General features: G+C 38.8%; 1 protein-coding gene across 1 annotated transcript in view; it reads right to left on the reverse strand.

The window, feature by feature from the left end:
* Positions 1-313: 313 nt before the first annotated feature.
* Positions 314-17179, reverse strand: part of LMBRD1 (LMBR1 domain containing 1) — an 81303-nt gene continuing 64437 nt past the window's right edge. The window contains exons 15-16 of the mRNA XM_056856248.1: positions 881-972; positions 314-710 (exon numbers count right to left, since the gene is read on the reverse strand). Of these exons, the coding sequence (XP_056712226.1) occupies positions 591-710; positions 881-972 (212 nt within the window). The 3' untranslated portion in view covers positions 314-590. The remainder of the gene's footprint in view (positions 711-880; positions 973-17179) is intronic.

Consider the following 17179-nt stretch of genomic DNA (forward strand, 5'->3'; position numbering starts at 1 on the left):
TCTCCCAGAGTAATTAGAATCTACGGGCAGCTAGAGAATGGGGAAAGCATGCGAGCTCAAGACCTGGCCCCATCTCACCATAAATCACGAGGTTTTGAACTGGCCCAATGTTTTTAGTTTAATTAAGAACTGAAATCAAACAATCCAACATTTCTGGAGAGCTAAACTTTATTAAAGTTATGATAATGTACGTTGTAGATGTTAACTCCTATGTCAACAGGCAATGGCATTTTAAATAAAATTCAGATTCACTGCACCATTTCAAAATTGTTAACCAGGCATAAAGGAATTAAAAAAACCTGGTTAGCAACTAAATTATATGACAAATCCCAATATTAGAGCATATACTCAAAAATAGTAGTTTTAATCATTCCTTTATAAAATCTGCTGTGATTATTTATGTACACATTAGTTTAACTATAATACAATAACGACCTCAGAGATCCATCTTCCAACCCCGTTTTACATCAATTGTCCCCTTTAACATTGGCAAACATGATCTTTTTTTCAAGGGAAGATCGAAAGTCCAAACCAAAATGGCATTTTCACAGTTTTGAATGGCATAAGTTACCCTTCTGGACTCAGGACTGTCAACCATAATAGAGAGAAGGTTCATCATCACTTATATCTGAATCATCTTCATTCACATCACCTTCAATGACTGATTTTTTTCCTTTGCAGCATGACACAATTAATCCAATTAAGAAGACCTGTGAATTTAAAATCAGTATAATCCATTATTTTTTATTTGTGATGAATATGGAAGTAACAGATTTAGAGTGGGACAGCACTTGCAGTGATGCAAATGATATGATAATTGCAATTATGTTAAAACCACCCTGTTCAGGATTATAACAACTGCCAAAATAAGATTACTTACTGCAATAAAAGCCCAGTTGCCAAAGTAATATGCAGCACTGAAGAACCAAAATTTGTGAAGGAAAAGATAAGTCCGAGTAATAGTGCACTGGCCTGAAAGAAAAGGACACTTAAGGTGAGATTGTAAAATAAATCCTAATTTTATTGGGTGGGTACAATTTTCAAAAGGTTCCAACTATTCAAAACATATTTATTTTCCCTTACAAGACTGCAAAACTAGCTAAAGTTATTGATAGGAAATTTACTTGCAGATTTACAAGAAACTTAAATTACTGCTACCGCATATTCTTGGTAAGATCAAGAGCAAACATATCATTTTTCTATTTAAAACTATAAGTACCCATACTACAGGTTGAGTATCCCTTATCCAAAAATCCAAAATGCGAAGTTTTTTTTTAATATAAATTTTATTAGGTTTTATACTAGAAGTTTTCCATTACATTGAACAACATCTATAACAATATCAAATTTCAATTCTAACTTAAAGTTGTTGTAGTTCCATATCATATAATAAAAAAAGAAAAAAGAAAAATGGAAAAGTTTTTTGACTTCCCCTTCACCTCTATCTGCCTCTTAATAAAAAGTTCATCCCGTCGTAGGTAATCTAATCTTAATAAACTATCAATACCATATATAGAAAAAAAAACCATAGTCTGTTAGTAAATATACTTATACTTAATCATTATAAAAAAGATCAAAAATAATCCTCTGGATCAGATTAGAAAGTATTCTTCCATTCTTCCCATTTTTAACTCATATTCACAATAATGCATCCACGCCCCCCATTCCCCCAAAAACCGAACGTCATTTTCTTCATTTAGAATAGCTGTGAGTTTTGCCATTTCTGCCACTTCAAACATTTTAACAATCCAGTCTTTTTTCTCAGGAGTTTCTAGCCCTTTCCATTTCGCTGCATAAAGCAGTCTCGCAGCTGTTGTGGCATAAATCAAAAAAGTTCTTTGTATTGCTAAGTCGTCTGGAATCATACTCAGTAGCATCATTTCTGGTGTTTTAGGTATATTCTTTTGTAGTATTAATCTCAATTCATTATAGATCATGTCCCAGAAGTCTTTGGCTTTGTCACAGGTCCACCACATGTGATAAAAGGAACCAATTTCTTTGTTACATTTCCAACAAGTAGGGGACATCGTTTTATAAATCTTTGCAATTTTCTTGGGTGTTAAATACCATCTATACATCATTTTATAGATGTTTTCTCGCACTGACTGTGCTTTTATTCCTTTTAGATCTTTGGACCATAATCTTTCCCATTTATTTAAAACAATATCATGTCCCACATTTTGAGCCCAATCGATCATAGTTGGTTTAATCGTATCCTGCTCACAATATATTGTTAAAAGGAGATTATACATTTTAGAAATCAGTTTTGTATTATTATCTAGTAAAATCCTTTGAAAAGAAGATTTTTCTTTAGAAAAACCTTTTTTTGCATCTTGTACAAAAACTGATTTGATTTGGTAGTATTGGAGCCATTGTAAATCATCCTTAAGAAGTTGAAAGTCTTTTAGTGAGCATTTCTTTCCTTCCCAATTAATTAGATCTTGATAAGTAATAAATTTGTCTGGTCTAAGTGGGCGCAAAGTTAGCATTTCTTGAGGCGATATCCACATCGGTGTTTCTGGTTCCAAAATGTGTTTATATCTCATCCAGATACAAAGTAAAGAGGACCTGATTATATGATTACGAAATGTTGCTTGTAATTTAATTTTATCATACCACAAATAACCATGCCATCCACTTAAGTTATTATAACCTTCCAAGTCTAACAAACGTATATTTGACAAGTTCATCCAGTCTTTTAGCCATACTAAAGCTGCCGCTTCAGCATAGAATTGAAAATTAGGCAGTGCTAAACCTCCTCTAGTTTTTAGATCCACCAAGTATTTATAAGCAGTCCTTGGTTTTTTCCCTTGCCAGATGAAGTTTGAAATGTCTTTCCTCCAAGTTTCAAAATATTTAGTTTGTGATATTATTGGTAAATTTTGGAATAAGAAGAGCATCCTCGGTAAGACATTCATTTGGATCGTTGAAATACGTCCCATTAGTGACAATTTTTTGTTTGACCATATAATCATATCAGTTTTAATCTTACCCCATAACTTGAGGTAATTGTTGGTTATCAGATCTTTATTCTTTGCAGTAATCCAAATTCCCAGGTATTTAACTTTGTTAGCTTTCTCCCAGCCAGTATATGATATAAATTCCTGTTGCTGTGTTTCCGATAAATTTTTAAATATTATCTTTGTTTTTTCTTGATTCACTTTAAAGCCTGATACATTTCCAAAATCGTCCAAAGTCTCCTGAAGTATATTCATTGACTGTGTTGGATTTTCCAAAATTAGCAGTAGGTCATCCGCGAATGCTCTCAACTTAAATTCATGTTTTTTAATTCTTAACCCGCGGATGTCCTCCATACTTCTTAGTTTCACACATAGCGGTTCCAACACCAACAAAAATAAAAGTGGAGACAAGGGACATCCCTGTCTAGTCCCTTTCGTGATTTGGCAATTATCTGACATTGATTCATTAACCAAAATTTTAGCTTGTTGGGAGGTATAAATAGCCGATATACCTTTCTGAAAACGATCTCCAAAATTCAATTTATCCAAAATCCGTTTCAAAAAGTTCCAAGAGACCATATCAAAGGCTTTTTCTGCATCCAAAAATACATAAGCCGCAGTTTGTTGAATATTCTGGTCATAATATTCCAGTGAGTCTAGTAAAATTCTTACATTGTCTTTTATTTGCCTTCCTGGTATAAAACCTGCTTGGTCCTCGTGTATAAGATCCTTAATAAATTGTTTTATCCTACATGCCAAAACCGAAGCAAAAATTTTGTAGTCCACATTTAACAGCAATATAGGTCTGTAATTAGATGTTTTTTTCTGGATCTCTTCCTTCTTTGGGTATCAATGATATAAATGCATGTGACCAAGTCTCCGGGGGTGTTCCCTCGTCCAAAATTGCATTGTAAAGTGAGCCAAAAAATCCAACTAAATTGTCACTAAATGTTCTATAAAAAAGTGCAGTAATTCCATCTGGTCCAGGTGTTTTATCCGTTTTTTGTCTCAGTATTGCTTCTTGTATTTCTTCCCTTGTTACTGGAGCTTCAATACATTCTCTCTGGGTCATTGACAAGGCTTTCATCTGTATTGAGTTTAGAAATTTATCTATTTTCTGTTTTGGAGTATTTTCTTTCTGATATAACTTAGAGTAGAATGAAACAAATTCTTTCTGAATTTCTGAAGTTGAATAAACTGGTCCTTTAACAGTTTGGATTTTTGTTATAATCTTCTTTTGAAATGAGTCCTTCAGTTGTGTTGCTAAAAATTTTCCTGGTTTATTTGCATATTCAAAATACTTTTGTTTAGCAAGTTTCAGATTTTTATTCATTTCCTCCATTATTACCAAATTTAATTGGTGTTTAGATGCAGAAATCTTTATTTGAATTTCTCTTTTCTCCTCTTCCTGTGTTACCGTTACCAATTTCTGCTCCAAATTTTGTAAGTTCCAAAGTATATTGTTTGTAAATTGCAATTGAGTCTTCTTCCAAGCCGAATGTTTCTGTATCATAAAACTTCTCAGAACAGCTTTGAATGCATCCCAAACTGTATTCAAAGAAGTTTCCCCATTAAGGTTAATTTCAAAAAAGTCTTTCATTAAAGCCTGTAATTCCTTTTGTATCTTGTTGTCTTTTAAAAGTTTATCATTCATTCGCCATCTAAATGCTTGTTTATTGTTCCAATCAAAAGTAACAGGATTATGATCAGAAAAAGTTCTAGGTAAGATATGAATTTTACGTAGTTGCGTGAAGATTGATTTACTGGCCCATATCATATCGATTCTGGAGTGTGAATCATGTCTTGCTGAATAAAAGGTGTATTCTTTAGCTGTTGTATTCATTGTTCTCCAAATGTCTTGTAATTCTAATTCTGAAGCCATGGTAAAGAAAGTTTTAGGCAAGCATCCATCATTGATGTCTTTTGCTTTTGATTTTTTGTCCAGAGATGGGAGAATAATTCCATTGAAGTCGCCCATCAATAAAATTTGGTCTTTTGCGTGCTGGGCTATCAAATCGTGTAATTTTTCGTAGAAGGATTTTTTCCCTTCATTGGGTGCATAAATTCCAACCACTATTGTCCTTTGTCCCAATATTTTAGTTCTGATAATTACAATTCTTCCTTCATTGTCTTTATATACTAATTCTGGACAAAGATTGGGGTGGGCATAGATTACCACTCCCTTTGTTTTAGTTTTGGCTGAAGCAATAAATGCTTGTCCAAGCACCTGTTTCTCCAAGTATTTTTTATGCTTTGAAGCTATATGGGTCTCTTGTAGACAAATTAGGGAGTATTTATATTTCTGTAGATATTTGAAGATTCTAGCCCTTTTAGTTTTCTCATTCAGTCCATTTACATTCCAAGAAATTGCTTTTGCCATAATGTAGTATTTTTTAGCAAAATAAAAAGTCTATAATTTGGTACCTCCTTCTGCACCCTGTACCTCTTCTTCTTCCTCTTCTTCTTCCTCCTTCTCTCCAGGTAATTCTTTAAGGTCCATCTTATATTTTCTCAGAAATTTCCCCACATCTGCTTGAGATAGAATTGTCGTTTTCACTTCCTTGTAGGTGAAAGCCAAACCTTGTGGCATAATCCAACGGTATTTGATACCATTAGCTTTCAGTGTAGACACAAAGTCTTTGTAGTTATTCCTCTGTGAGAGTAGATGCCTTGGAATATCCTTCAGTAGTATAAGAGAGGAGTCTCCTGCTGACACTGGATTTTCATAATGAATCTTCATAATCTTATCTTTAACTCTGGTGTCATAAAACACTATCATCAAATCTCTTGGCTTAGATCTTCTCATTCTAGCAGGTAATGGTATCCTATATATTCTATTAATGGCTTGTTTTAATTCTTGTTCATCTATCTGAAATAAGTAGGCCAAGTTTGGTATTGCAGTTTCTTTATTGTCTCCCATCATATCTGGAAAGTTGCGTATACGAAGATTGGTCTCTCTCACTCTCATCTCCATCATTGCCATTTGATTTTTTGCCGCCATCTGGTCAGTTTGTATTGTTTCAATCTGTTTTTCTTGGCTTGTTAATTTTTTCTTTGTGTCCTTGTGCTCATCCATCACTTTCTTAATTGATACATCCATCGCTTGCATATCTGTCTTCATAACAGTCATTTGAGTTTTTACTTCTTTCAAGTCTCCAGTGACCACATCCAACTTCTGATTAATAGCTTGGGATGCTTGACCAAGATTTGTCATCATAGAAGTCAACTGTGCCATCTGTGTAGACATCTGTTCAAACTGTTTATTTGTTGCCTCAGTTTGTTTAGTTAGCATATCCTGTAACTTTTTTTCCATGGTCGAGGTTTGTAAAGAGTCCCTTAGTTTAGTATAGGCAGGGCTGTGTAGTGAGCCAGAGCGGGGTCGAGACATTTACATTCAAAAAAATGCGAAGTTTTTTGAGTGCCAACATGACACCACCTGACCTCATATGATGGGTCACAGTCAAAACACAGGACCACAACAGACAATTTATTCAGTGTCCCCAAGGGAAAACTGTTTTTCAGTAGCACAAATTCAGACTCAGGAATGTTGGTGATGCCAAACAACCACAGATTGTCCACATGGGTGGCTGAGATAGTGACACCTTTGCTTTCTGATGGTTTAATGCACACAAACTTTGTTTCATGCACAAAAATTACTAAAGGTATTGTATAAGATTACCTTCAGGCTATGTATATAAGGTGTATATAAAACATAAATGAATTCTGTGTTTAGACTTGGGACCAATCCCTAAAATATTTCATTATGTATATGCAAATATTCCAAAATCCAAAAAAATCCAAAATTCTCATCCCGAGCATTTTGGATAAGGGATGCTCAACTTGTAACTACTATATATAAAAACATAGCATTTCTGTTTGAATAGTTCTACATTTATTTCACTTACATTTTTCAAGTTATTCGATCCAGCAATTTTATGTCTGAAGTTTGCATTTTATTTAAATACTGAATTTATTCCTTTTACCAGGAATATAGTTCAGAATCTTTAATTGAACACTGTAGGCAGACCGTAGTAACACCAAGCCGTACCTTACGGCCAGACCTTGCTCTTCTGCCATTTAGTTTGGGAGGGTACCATCAAGTAGAGCCAACTGACTTCACTGGTTCTACTTTCTTAGTCCTCCAAGACAAGTTAGTATTTTATTTACAGATGACTGAAATTAAAAAAATATCTATTAAAATAAAAGGAATGTACATTTGTTTCTATTTTTAAGTAATTCTTTAGGAGGTGAAATTTAAATACATCTTTTATTGTGAAGTTTATAGCACTGCATGCTTTCTGTCCCAATAAATATCCTGGAAGTCTCCTATTTTGGGGGTTAGCTCCCAAATTATGTCAAAGATAGTTTCAGCTCAAACTTGCACAGGCTGTGTCTATTTCAGACAACACAGAGGTGTGTTTGTTTTTTTGCAACAGGCATGAGTTCATGCAACTTACTGCTGTTCACAAAAGTTCTGTCCCCTCCCCTCCCCACCTCACACAGAACGGAAGGCTTCTTGGCTTCAGAAGCTTTCAAATTCCAATTTGCCACAACATTCACAGGTGGGTGCCTGAGCAGGACCCTAAGAGGAGAGATGCTACTGAACTGGTAACTTTTACAATAAGGTGAGCCAAAAAGAAAAGAAAGTGAATTTGTAATAAACATTTCTTCAAATATATAAGAGCGGGCAGACCTGCACCAAGCCCTTGATAGCCTTTTGGTGCTTGATAGGCAGAAACACTTTACCCAGTGAAATGTCTAGCAGGACCCCAACAAACTGTACTGTCTGACTTCTTAAAATTCACCAAGATCCTAACTTTAGAACCACTGTCAGTATCAAGTCCCTTTGGGCTACCAGTTCTTTCTGAGATGGAGCGGTGATGAGCCAGTCATCCAGATAGCGAAAAATTGTACAACCCTTAGTATGTAGGTAGGCCACCACTACAGCCATGTACTTAGTGAAAACCCAGGGTGCAGTGGAAAGTTCAAAGGGCAGAACAGAGTATTGGTACAACTGCCCATCCGACTAAGATATTTCCGATTGTCAGGGTAGACTGAAACATGGAAACAAGCATCTCTGAGATCAAGTACAACAAACCACCAACCAAACTCCACCGCATGTGCGGTGGAGTTGGCTCCCCATATCTAGCACTCAGAAGCTAAAAGAATCCTTTCTGGCAGGCCTGCGCAGTCCGAATGTGGGACTGCACAGAAGACCAAAGGATTACTTATAAAAGATGGGGAAGTGACAGAGAAACAGTCAGCTGGGCTCTGAAAAGAGGGAGAAAGAGAGCTACTGGAGTCTTTTTTCCCCTTCTCTTTAACTGCTGGGGAGAATTAGCTGTGATTACTGTGTGGGAGGACATTGTTTGAGGGTGTGTGGGTGAGTATAGCCTGCTGTAGACTGGTGACTGTTTGAATAAGTATTGCTTCTGTTTGTCTCTTTTGCCTGGGTTGAAACTGATTGAACCTAATTGTGGAAGGTGATTGCAGCTGATTGGGGAAGCAGATTGTTGTTGATTGGGGAGGGTCAGCTTTGCCTGGGGCTGATTGCTGGCCCCGCCTTCTGCTGGGTAAAGCCTTGAACTGTGTAAGGCTCTTCCTTGCTAGAGGCATGAGCCAAAGGGCAAGAGCTCAGGGGCTCTTGCCCTGCGGCTCTTACCTGGGGGTCAGGCCTGGGGGCCCTGTAAAGAAGCTGAGAAGTCTGCACATCCTATATCTGTTAAGCCTTTTTTGCTTCTGCAAGCAGGGAGTCTAGTCAGGCAGTTCGTCAGGGGAGTTATCAGGGAAGTGCAGGATAAACTGAACCACTCCTGCAATGGATCGCAGCAGCATGGCTGGTGAGGGAGCTGAAGCAGTGTCATGATAGAAGGTTTATAACATTATGCATGAGGTAGAAAAAGTAGACATAATTTTTTCTCCCTCTCCCATAACACTAGAACTCAAGGCAACCAATGAAGTTGATGGGCAACAGATTCAGTACAGAAAAAAGGAAGGACTTTTTCACAACAGGTAATCAAGTTGTGGAATTCACTGCCAGCGGATGTAAGAGTTAATCACAGCCAATAGCACAGATGGCATTAAAAGGGAATTAGACAAATTCAGGGAAGAGTCTATCAGTGGCTCCTAGCCATAAAGGGAGCTTCCACATCCAGAGGAAATAAAGCTCTAAATATCAGTGCCAGGAGGCAACATCAGGGGAAGGCCTCTACACCCTGTTGTTTGCCCTCCAGGGTAACTGGTTGGCCACTGTGCGAGGAACATGAGAACATAAGAAGGGCCCTGCTGGATCAGACCAAGGCCCATCAAGTCCAGCAGTCTGTTCACACAGTGGCCAACCAGGTGCCCCTAGGAAGCCACAAACAAGACGACTGCAGCAGCACCAGAAAGGATGCTGGACTAGATTGACCCACTGGTCTGATCCAGCAGGGCTCTTTTATGTCCTCAATTATCTTTCAAACTTCTAGCTTGACAGCCATAGTGTATGCTTCCTCAGCTATTATTTTCTTTGATGCTTTACAGGGGCTTTAAACCAGTCTCTGGGCAACAGACTGCTATATCACAGAGTGCCTTGAGTGACAGCTGTTTGCTGTTCCAAGTATTTATTCCTGCTGAAACTTTGAATTCTGAGCTGCACACTGTCACATTAAGCAATGGCACTGCAACCTATTATCACCCCCACCAATCATGCAACAACGAAGTCAGCTTGATGATTTGTCCTGAATTCTACTAAGCAATGTGAAAGCAAAGAGCAGTAAGATGTCTGGATCGGTTGTCATGGGAATGCAGAACATCTTCAATAGCAAAGCATCATATTCTGGAAAACCTAAATTCATCACCGAGCAGATATTCTATGGCATACTTTGTTATTTAGATTTCCACAATTCCTCCCTCCCAGAGTAGATTCAATATTCACAATTGTTTAACAATTCACAATTGTTCAATCAAATCGTTACAGGATGTATGTATGACAAAAGCCTGAATAGTTGTGTGTGTAAAAGATTGTGGCAGATTTCTCAAGAATATTGGTGCAAAATCAGAAACTTCAGAAAGGCTTGGGGGGGGGGGTTTCTATGCATCGGAACCATTGGACAGTGATTGAAAATGACCTGGTGGGACAGACCTTTCCCCTTTCTCCCTGTTATATCCAAGCTGTTCAGAGGATCAGGGAACAAAGCGGGATGCAACATGGGGAGCCTTCAGCAAGAAGAATCAGCTACACAATCTTGAACAAGCTAGCACTCTACCCATGGTAAAGAGCATGCAAGCAGGAAGGGGATAATGTCTGCAGATTTCCCTTTCAGCTACATCCCCCTGTACTGCACCCTACTCCTGAAAGGTCCCCAACCTCAGGAGTAACATTTTTGGTATGCAGAAAAGAATCTCTCATGAAGTTCTTTTCACAGTTCACTGGAGCCAAGCCTTTGCCTATCAGATCAGGCCAAGTACCTCGCCAAAAATCTAGAGAAGGTGGCAGAAAATTCTAGCCAAAGTTTGGATGAAGAGACTGAAAGGTTCTGAAGTGTGTCTACACTGAACATTATGATTTTAACTATTTTAATTATTTAAATGTTTTCATATTTTAATGTTTTTTGGTTTGCCACCTTGTGGACCCTGATTGGGAAGAAAGGTGGCATAAAATGTTTTAAATAAATATCTAAATAAGCAGAGAAGATATCCCAAGGGAGTGAATCAGACACAATGCTTCCTTTGAAGTTAGAGGGAATCAATCTCCAAAGAGCTCTGCTAGGGACATTTTCATAAGTGATACTGAATGCTCTGCAGAGACATTTTGAAATCAAAATTTACACTGGTATTAAAAACTGCTCTTAGGAGTCACTTGCAAAACCATCCTGAAAGACAGCAAGCTCTTATATAGGAGCCAATTAGGAAATGGCTACATAATTTCCATCTAAACCTCTGCATTTTAGTAATCATGGATGGTTCAGGTATTTTGAAAAAACTCTGCAAGTCAAATGTTTTTCTCCTTTTGAAACATTGAAATGCCAGAGAGGTCTGTTAACTGATGGCATAATCCAGAAGGAAGATTTCAGTACAATTCATGTTTCTCTGCTAAGATAAGTCTTAGACTGCAAGATGAATGCTATCTCACATATCCTATATTAGTCTAAATAGTTCCAACCTTTCCAGTGTTACACCTAACTTGCTATTCAAGAAATAGTACAGGAATGATTTATTGTGGCAATCACTACAGAAAGTATCAGGGCATCTATCCCAATTAGGTCTAATTCAAAGCCCCAATTAGGTGTGCAGAATAGACTGGATCAACCCAAACAGTTCAGCAGTCTCTTTCCTCGGGAATGCCACACAGTACAGGATGAGCAGCTGCTCATTGAGATTCGTTTGAATAAAGTCCCCTTCAGTGACAACTTCATATCAAGTAATTTTGGGGTACCTTACAACCAGCTGTTGTGGCATCTGGCCTTGTGCTGTCATTTGCCTTCCCTCAATGAAAAGAGGGAGATGCGCAGTTTTGCTGTGGATGACCAGGCTAATTCTGCGGATATGCTGGGCTCCTCACCCAACTACCCTCGGGCCTCATTATCCATTTTTTCCCAGGATAGTTACAGTTGACTGCCCCCTTATCAAACATGGAATTTCTCTGGCATCATTCAAAACACCACACTTTCCCTTTGATAAAGGTTTTGCAGTTATTTATGTACTCCAAGCAGAAAAATTAAGGTCTGGATAACTTATGCCCCAGAAGTATCAAGGCTCAGTTGTGCTAAAGACTTAAACTGGTTCAGCTACATTACAGAGATAAGGAAAGAAAGGAAAACAACATGGCAAACTATAGGTTTAGCTCTAACTTGGCTGTAAAACTGATTACCTTATGACTCATCCACCCTATGTTAAGAGAGGAAATAAAACATTTTATCAGTAGATCGGGACAGCACATTTTCTAGCACCATCTGCAACCCCTCCAGCTGCTCACCTGAATTAAAGAGCAACTAAAAGACCCACAGATGGCTCTCTACAGTCAACTGACTAAACAAATTATCGCAGGTTATTTTGGACCTGCATGACCTTCAAGAAATGTTCTAATGAAACATGACAACACCTCATCGCTACAATTACAGCATCTTAGGTTCTTTTGCAGAAGGCAACAGCATTCGTCAGACATAATGCAATAAAGCGATACAGTTCATGTCACTACATCTAGAAAGTCTTGAATGAGCATTCAAAATACTAAAAATGTAACAAATACACTACCTAATCTTTTGACACTGAAGAACTGACGGACTGCCTCAAATGGCCATATAACAAAACAGAACAAGGTGTGCTTCACACCCTATAAAACAAGCACTACAATCTAGTGCAGAGTTAACTTCAGTCTAAGCCTATTGATTTCAGGGAGCTTAGTTAGACTGGAGAGTTCTGCAGAGGATTGCACTTAAGAGTGCATGTAGTACGAGACACACAAAGCCAAGTTTAACTCTGTACAAAAACTACAGAAGATGGTTCTCCCCTCCCCCGTAGTCATATGGGGTGTCTGACATCATACTGGATGTCTGATCAACCATGCATCGATCAACTATTTTTAAAGTACTTAATTCATTTAAAAACCATTTTTTCCAAAGGCTGCTGGCTCAAAATTGTTCAATTCAGTTGAACAAAGAAGGAAACTTTAATGTTAGATAGGTTTGATTCCGCTAATTACAAAACAAATCAGTCCTGTTCTTGTGAAAAAATGAAATTAACCTTTAAAAACTGTTATAACTGTCATCAATGCTAGGTTTCTATAAGTGTGGACATTCTCTGAACAATTTGATTTGGCTTTTATCCTGAAAGACCAGGGGCATCCTATAACGAGGAGAAAAAATCAAGAGAGAAATAAAGGAAGTAGTGAACACAACTACTTTTAAAAACGTTTGTTACTAAGCAGTTGTCTGGAAATGCCTCCAGCAAATTCTTCCTAGAAATTAAAATGGATGAACTACGGCAACTGTACATTGGTCACATCATGAGAAGACAAGACTTTTCATGAAGTCTCACTGGCAAAGATAATAATGCTAGGAAAAGTAGAAGGCAGCAGAAAAGAGGAAGACCCAACATGAGAGGGATTGACTCAATATAGAAAGTCATGGCTTTCAGTTTACAAGATCTGAACAAGGCTGTTAACAGGATGCTTTGGAGGTCATTAATTCATAGGGTCGTCATAAGTTGGAAGTGACCTAACAGCACATAACAAACATAGCAAGTGGCTAAAAAGAGGAATTTTACTGTGCTAGAACTGTATCCTGCCTGCTGAATAGCTTGGAGACAAGTAGGCCCTTGTTATCAAAGGTCACTGTAGAGAAACACATTTTATTTGGAGGTTTAGGATTGATGAAACCTTGAGTTTAAAAAAGTTTTTCTCCCTCCTAGCTGCAGACAGGCAGGAAGGCGGAAATCAATTACTCCCAAGGCTCCGCAAATACCAACCATCAAAGCTTTGGAAATGCTAATACCCTTCCTGGCCAGAGACAATGAAATGGACAGCTCACACTTCAACTGGGAATCTGACGCCTAGAAGAAACACACATTGTTGGGAACTAGAATGTTTCATCCTGGGGAGTACAAGCAATGATTCTTTGACCACAAGAAGTAGGCAAACAGAGGAGATAAAATCCCTTAGCATGGAAGGAGAGGCCCCATTTTGCAAGGTCCATTCTGGAGGAAGGAGCTCTCACACTTGAGCTCCATCTTCATGGCTGCCATTGCCACATGGAGCACATGAAAGGCTGCCTAAACAGAGATATCAAGGATATGGAAGCTTTTAGAATGCTAATGGGTGCTACTGAACGCAAATCTAGCTCTTTTGGAACACTGTAACTTCTAAGGTCAAAAGGCCAGCCTTAGAATAAAATCAGATAGGGCATGTACAGAATAAGGGACAGCAGAATTGTATGTTTACATCTTTCTTTTGTATTCCTTGCTTAATCCATTGCTGTGAGAGAGTATGTGTGTAGAAATTGTACTTTTAATGAACTGTTTACTACGTTGAATGAGAGCAGTTGCTGACTGAACCACACAGACCTCCACCGTTTGAACACACTGATTAAAACAGGCGCTGTGAGAGGAGGTCAGTTGGATAACTGCTAATTTCCTGGAGGGAATAAGTGTGGTAAGCCATCCTTGCGGTAACCAGTCACTGGGTTGTACTAGATGCAGTCACAAGGTGAGGCCTTAGAATGGAAATGCAGGAAGGGAAGCTGGGAGTTTTGACCCACTCAGGGGCAATTCCTAAAATGGCCAGTTGGGAGAAGAAATCCCTCCAAGGGTTCGGCAGACTTGGAGAGCAGCATATTGCTGGCTGGAGACTCAGAACACTCACTGGGTATCTATAAATCTTAGAGGAACAGACAGCAGTTGCTCACAGGGTGGTGGGGCCATTCTGCCAGTCACTGTAATGAAATTTAAAAAGCCAAGTGATCTCCTACACAGTGGCACTGAATATAAAAGGTGGTCAACCACTAACATATTCAATTGATCAGCATGCCAACCCTAGGCATGCATTAAATCCAGACATGCTTATGAGGAACACTACTTGTTTTTACTATCTGTGCTGTGAAAGCAGCTTATTAACTTTAGACCATACTGGATAAATATTTTTAGCCAGCAACTGGTAGCCAGCCGATCCTTCTTTCTCTTGCAGAAATGGCTTGCTCTTTTTAGTACAGAGTTATCTTTTGTACCATTAACTTGATAGAAATCTGCAACACCATGTACCTATTTCAAACAGTTTTCTCGCTGAAATGTTATGGGTTTGATCCTATGATCCATCACCAAAGCTCTTAACCTGGCCAGTTTTAAGCACAGTTGGCCCTTTAGATTGAGGGGATGCGGTAAACTAACTACTTCACATATGTCCAACTAAACCACTGCTAATGGAGAATGGTTGATATCATTGCCTCTAAGAAAAGAAAAGGCAAAACCTGTGTTGGGGAGTGGGACACAGCACCTTCATATTAACAAGGAATACAGTATGATGTGGAAGAGCTGCTTAACCACAAGCCTGCCATATTACTGGAGTCAGAATGTATAGTGGTTAGAGTATTCAGTCTGGGTCACCCCAGTCTTAGTTAAAGTTCCTACTCTGCCATGAAGCTCAGTAGTTGACAGTGGGCCAGTCCCCCTCTGCCTATCCTACCTCTCATGTGGTTGCTGTGAATGTGAAATGGGAGAGAGATTGATAAAGTAGAAGGACAGCGTATACTGTAACCTTCCTTGAGGTTCCCGCCTACAGAAAAATACAAATAAATGATCAGCAAATATCCACAGTACTTGCCACAAGTGAAGTAAGAAGAATGGGTACAAGTGAGTAGACGTCTTGTGGCTCAGTAGTATATTTACATACCACGTTGGGCTTCTAATTATTTTAAAGTACTTTACCAAGGAGCAGTTTTAAATTGACCACTGACTTTTGCAATGGGAGGCCTGACAGCCTAAACAGACCCTGGAGTCTGGAGACCCTCAAGAAAAAAATATGCCAGAGCATCAGATCTTGGTAAAGGTTCTTGGGAGATGCAGCACTGTTTAGCATTACCAGCTCTCTCTTTCCTTCTCTCCAGATGATAGAATCAATGATAGCATGGATTTCCCATACTCTTTTCAGAACTAGCTGACATTATACAAGTCAAGGTCTTGTTTGCGGTTTTTTGCTGTCAAGTTGCAGTTGATTAATAGAGACCCCCATAGGGTTTTCAATGAAAGAGATTAACGGAGGTGGTTTGCCATTGTCTTCCTCTGCATAGTGACCCAGGTATTCCTTGGTGGTTTCCCATCCAAATGCTAACAAAGGCCAACCCTGCTAAGCTTCTGAGATCTGATGAGATCGAGCTATCCAGGTCAGGGCAAGTCAAAGTGGGCTACAGGTAAACAGGGCCAAAGTTAAGCTGCTTTAAAACTTGCCTGTTTCTGAACTAAGGGCACTCCAAAAGTTGTCACTGGGATTGTAATCTGGCCGGGAAATGTACCCCCTTTCACCTTCCACCATTATCCCCTACCCCCCAAACTTAGCTTGTGATAATGTCTGCATGGCCTTGCCACAGAGATGGCGATTGGCTAGGCTTAGGCCAACCTAAGCTGGACCTGAACTCTGGAGAGGGTGTGGGCTCAGCTTGAAAAAGACTCCGGTTTTTCTGACTGGGGGAAGGGAGGTGCCAAGCACTCACCTCAACGTTTGAAATTCAGCATCATCACTAAAATCAGTCTGGTATCCTGGGATTTTCATATTTAAAAGTGTTACCCTCTCCTTTCCAACATCTATCCAAGGTGGCTGACAACAGTATCCTTAAAACAGCTCAAACCAGTTACCAAAGCGCACGTTACACAGAAACTGTCCCATCAGAACAGAGAGGATCAAAATCATCCACCTGACACCAAAGAACACCAACAATTACAACAGCTCTTTGAAATACAGCCACTTTACAGGACCTCTTGAACACCAGTAATGAAGAGGCTTTGCAATCTGCAGGTAGAGATTTCTTGAGAAAATGAATGAAAATAGAAAAAGGTTCATTTATTGGGGGATGCCAAGTGAGCCAGCCCAGTAGATGGGACAGTAACCAGTAGCATGCAAGCACTGTTTTAGGAAAGAAACATGACACCTGTGGGCTTAGTTAACATTTACCATCAATCTGCAAGATTAGAATGGCTTTCTTAGGACACTGCCTCCCTTGGTACTCTGTAGTTAGGGGCTTGCGAGGAATGGTCTAGTTGCAAAGAGCTGAATATCCTTCCCTTGAATTCTGAACTGACAAAAGGGGGAAAGATCTCTCCAACTCATCAGTTAGCAAAGACTTTAAAAATAATTTCTAAATGCAGGAGTGTGAAACTAAATACACCTTTCCCCTAGTGGAATCACAAGTTATTATATGTTAAAACATGGTCTACCATTGGTAGCCGGGGTAGGAATTCAAAATGGTCAGGTCTTTGAACTATTCAAATGCTTAAGGGTGCAGACAGAAAGCTTCACAGCAAATGATGGAAAGTAGTGGAACAACAGATTAAAAGTAGACTGCAGCTTCTTTAGTAACAGGTAGAACTGGCCAAGGAGCCGAAAGTACAGTCTGGTCCTCATTACTTTACTATTAGTATTAATGCTTTTCAAAAAGCATATTCAGCTTCAACTTAATTTTAGAGGGAAATACATTCTCAAGACTACCGTTTCGTTTTCATGGGCCATAAGGGACTACTCCGGTAGGAATTTTAGA

The sequence above is a fragment of the Euleptes europaea genome, chromosome 10 (genome assembly GCF_029931775.1).
Source record: "Euleptes europaea isolate rEulEur1 chromosome 10, rEulEur1.hap1, whole genome shotgun sequence".
NCBI classification, from domain to species: Eukaryota; Metazoa; Chordata; class Lepidosauria; order Squamata; family Sphaerodactylidae; genus Euleptes; species Euleptes europaea.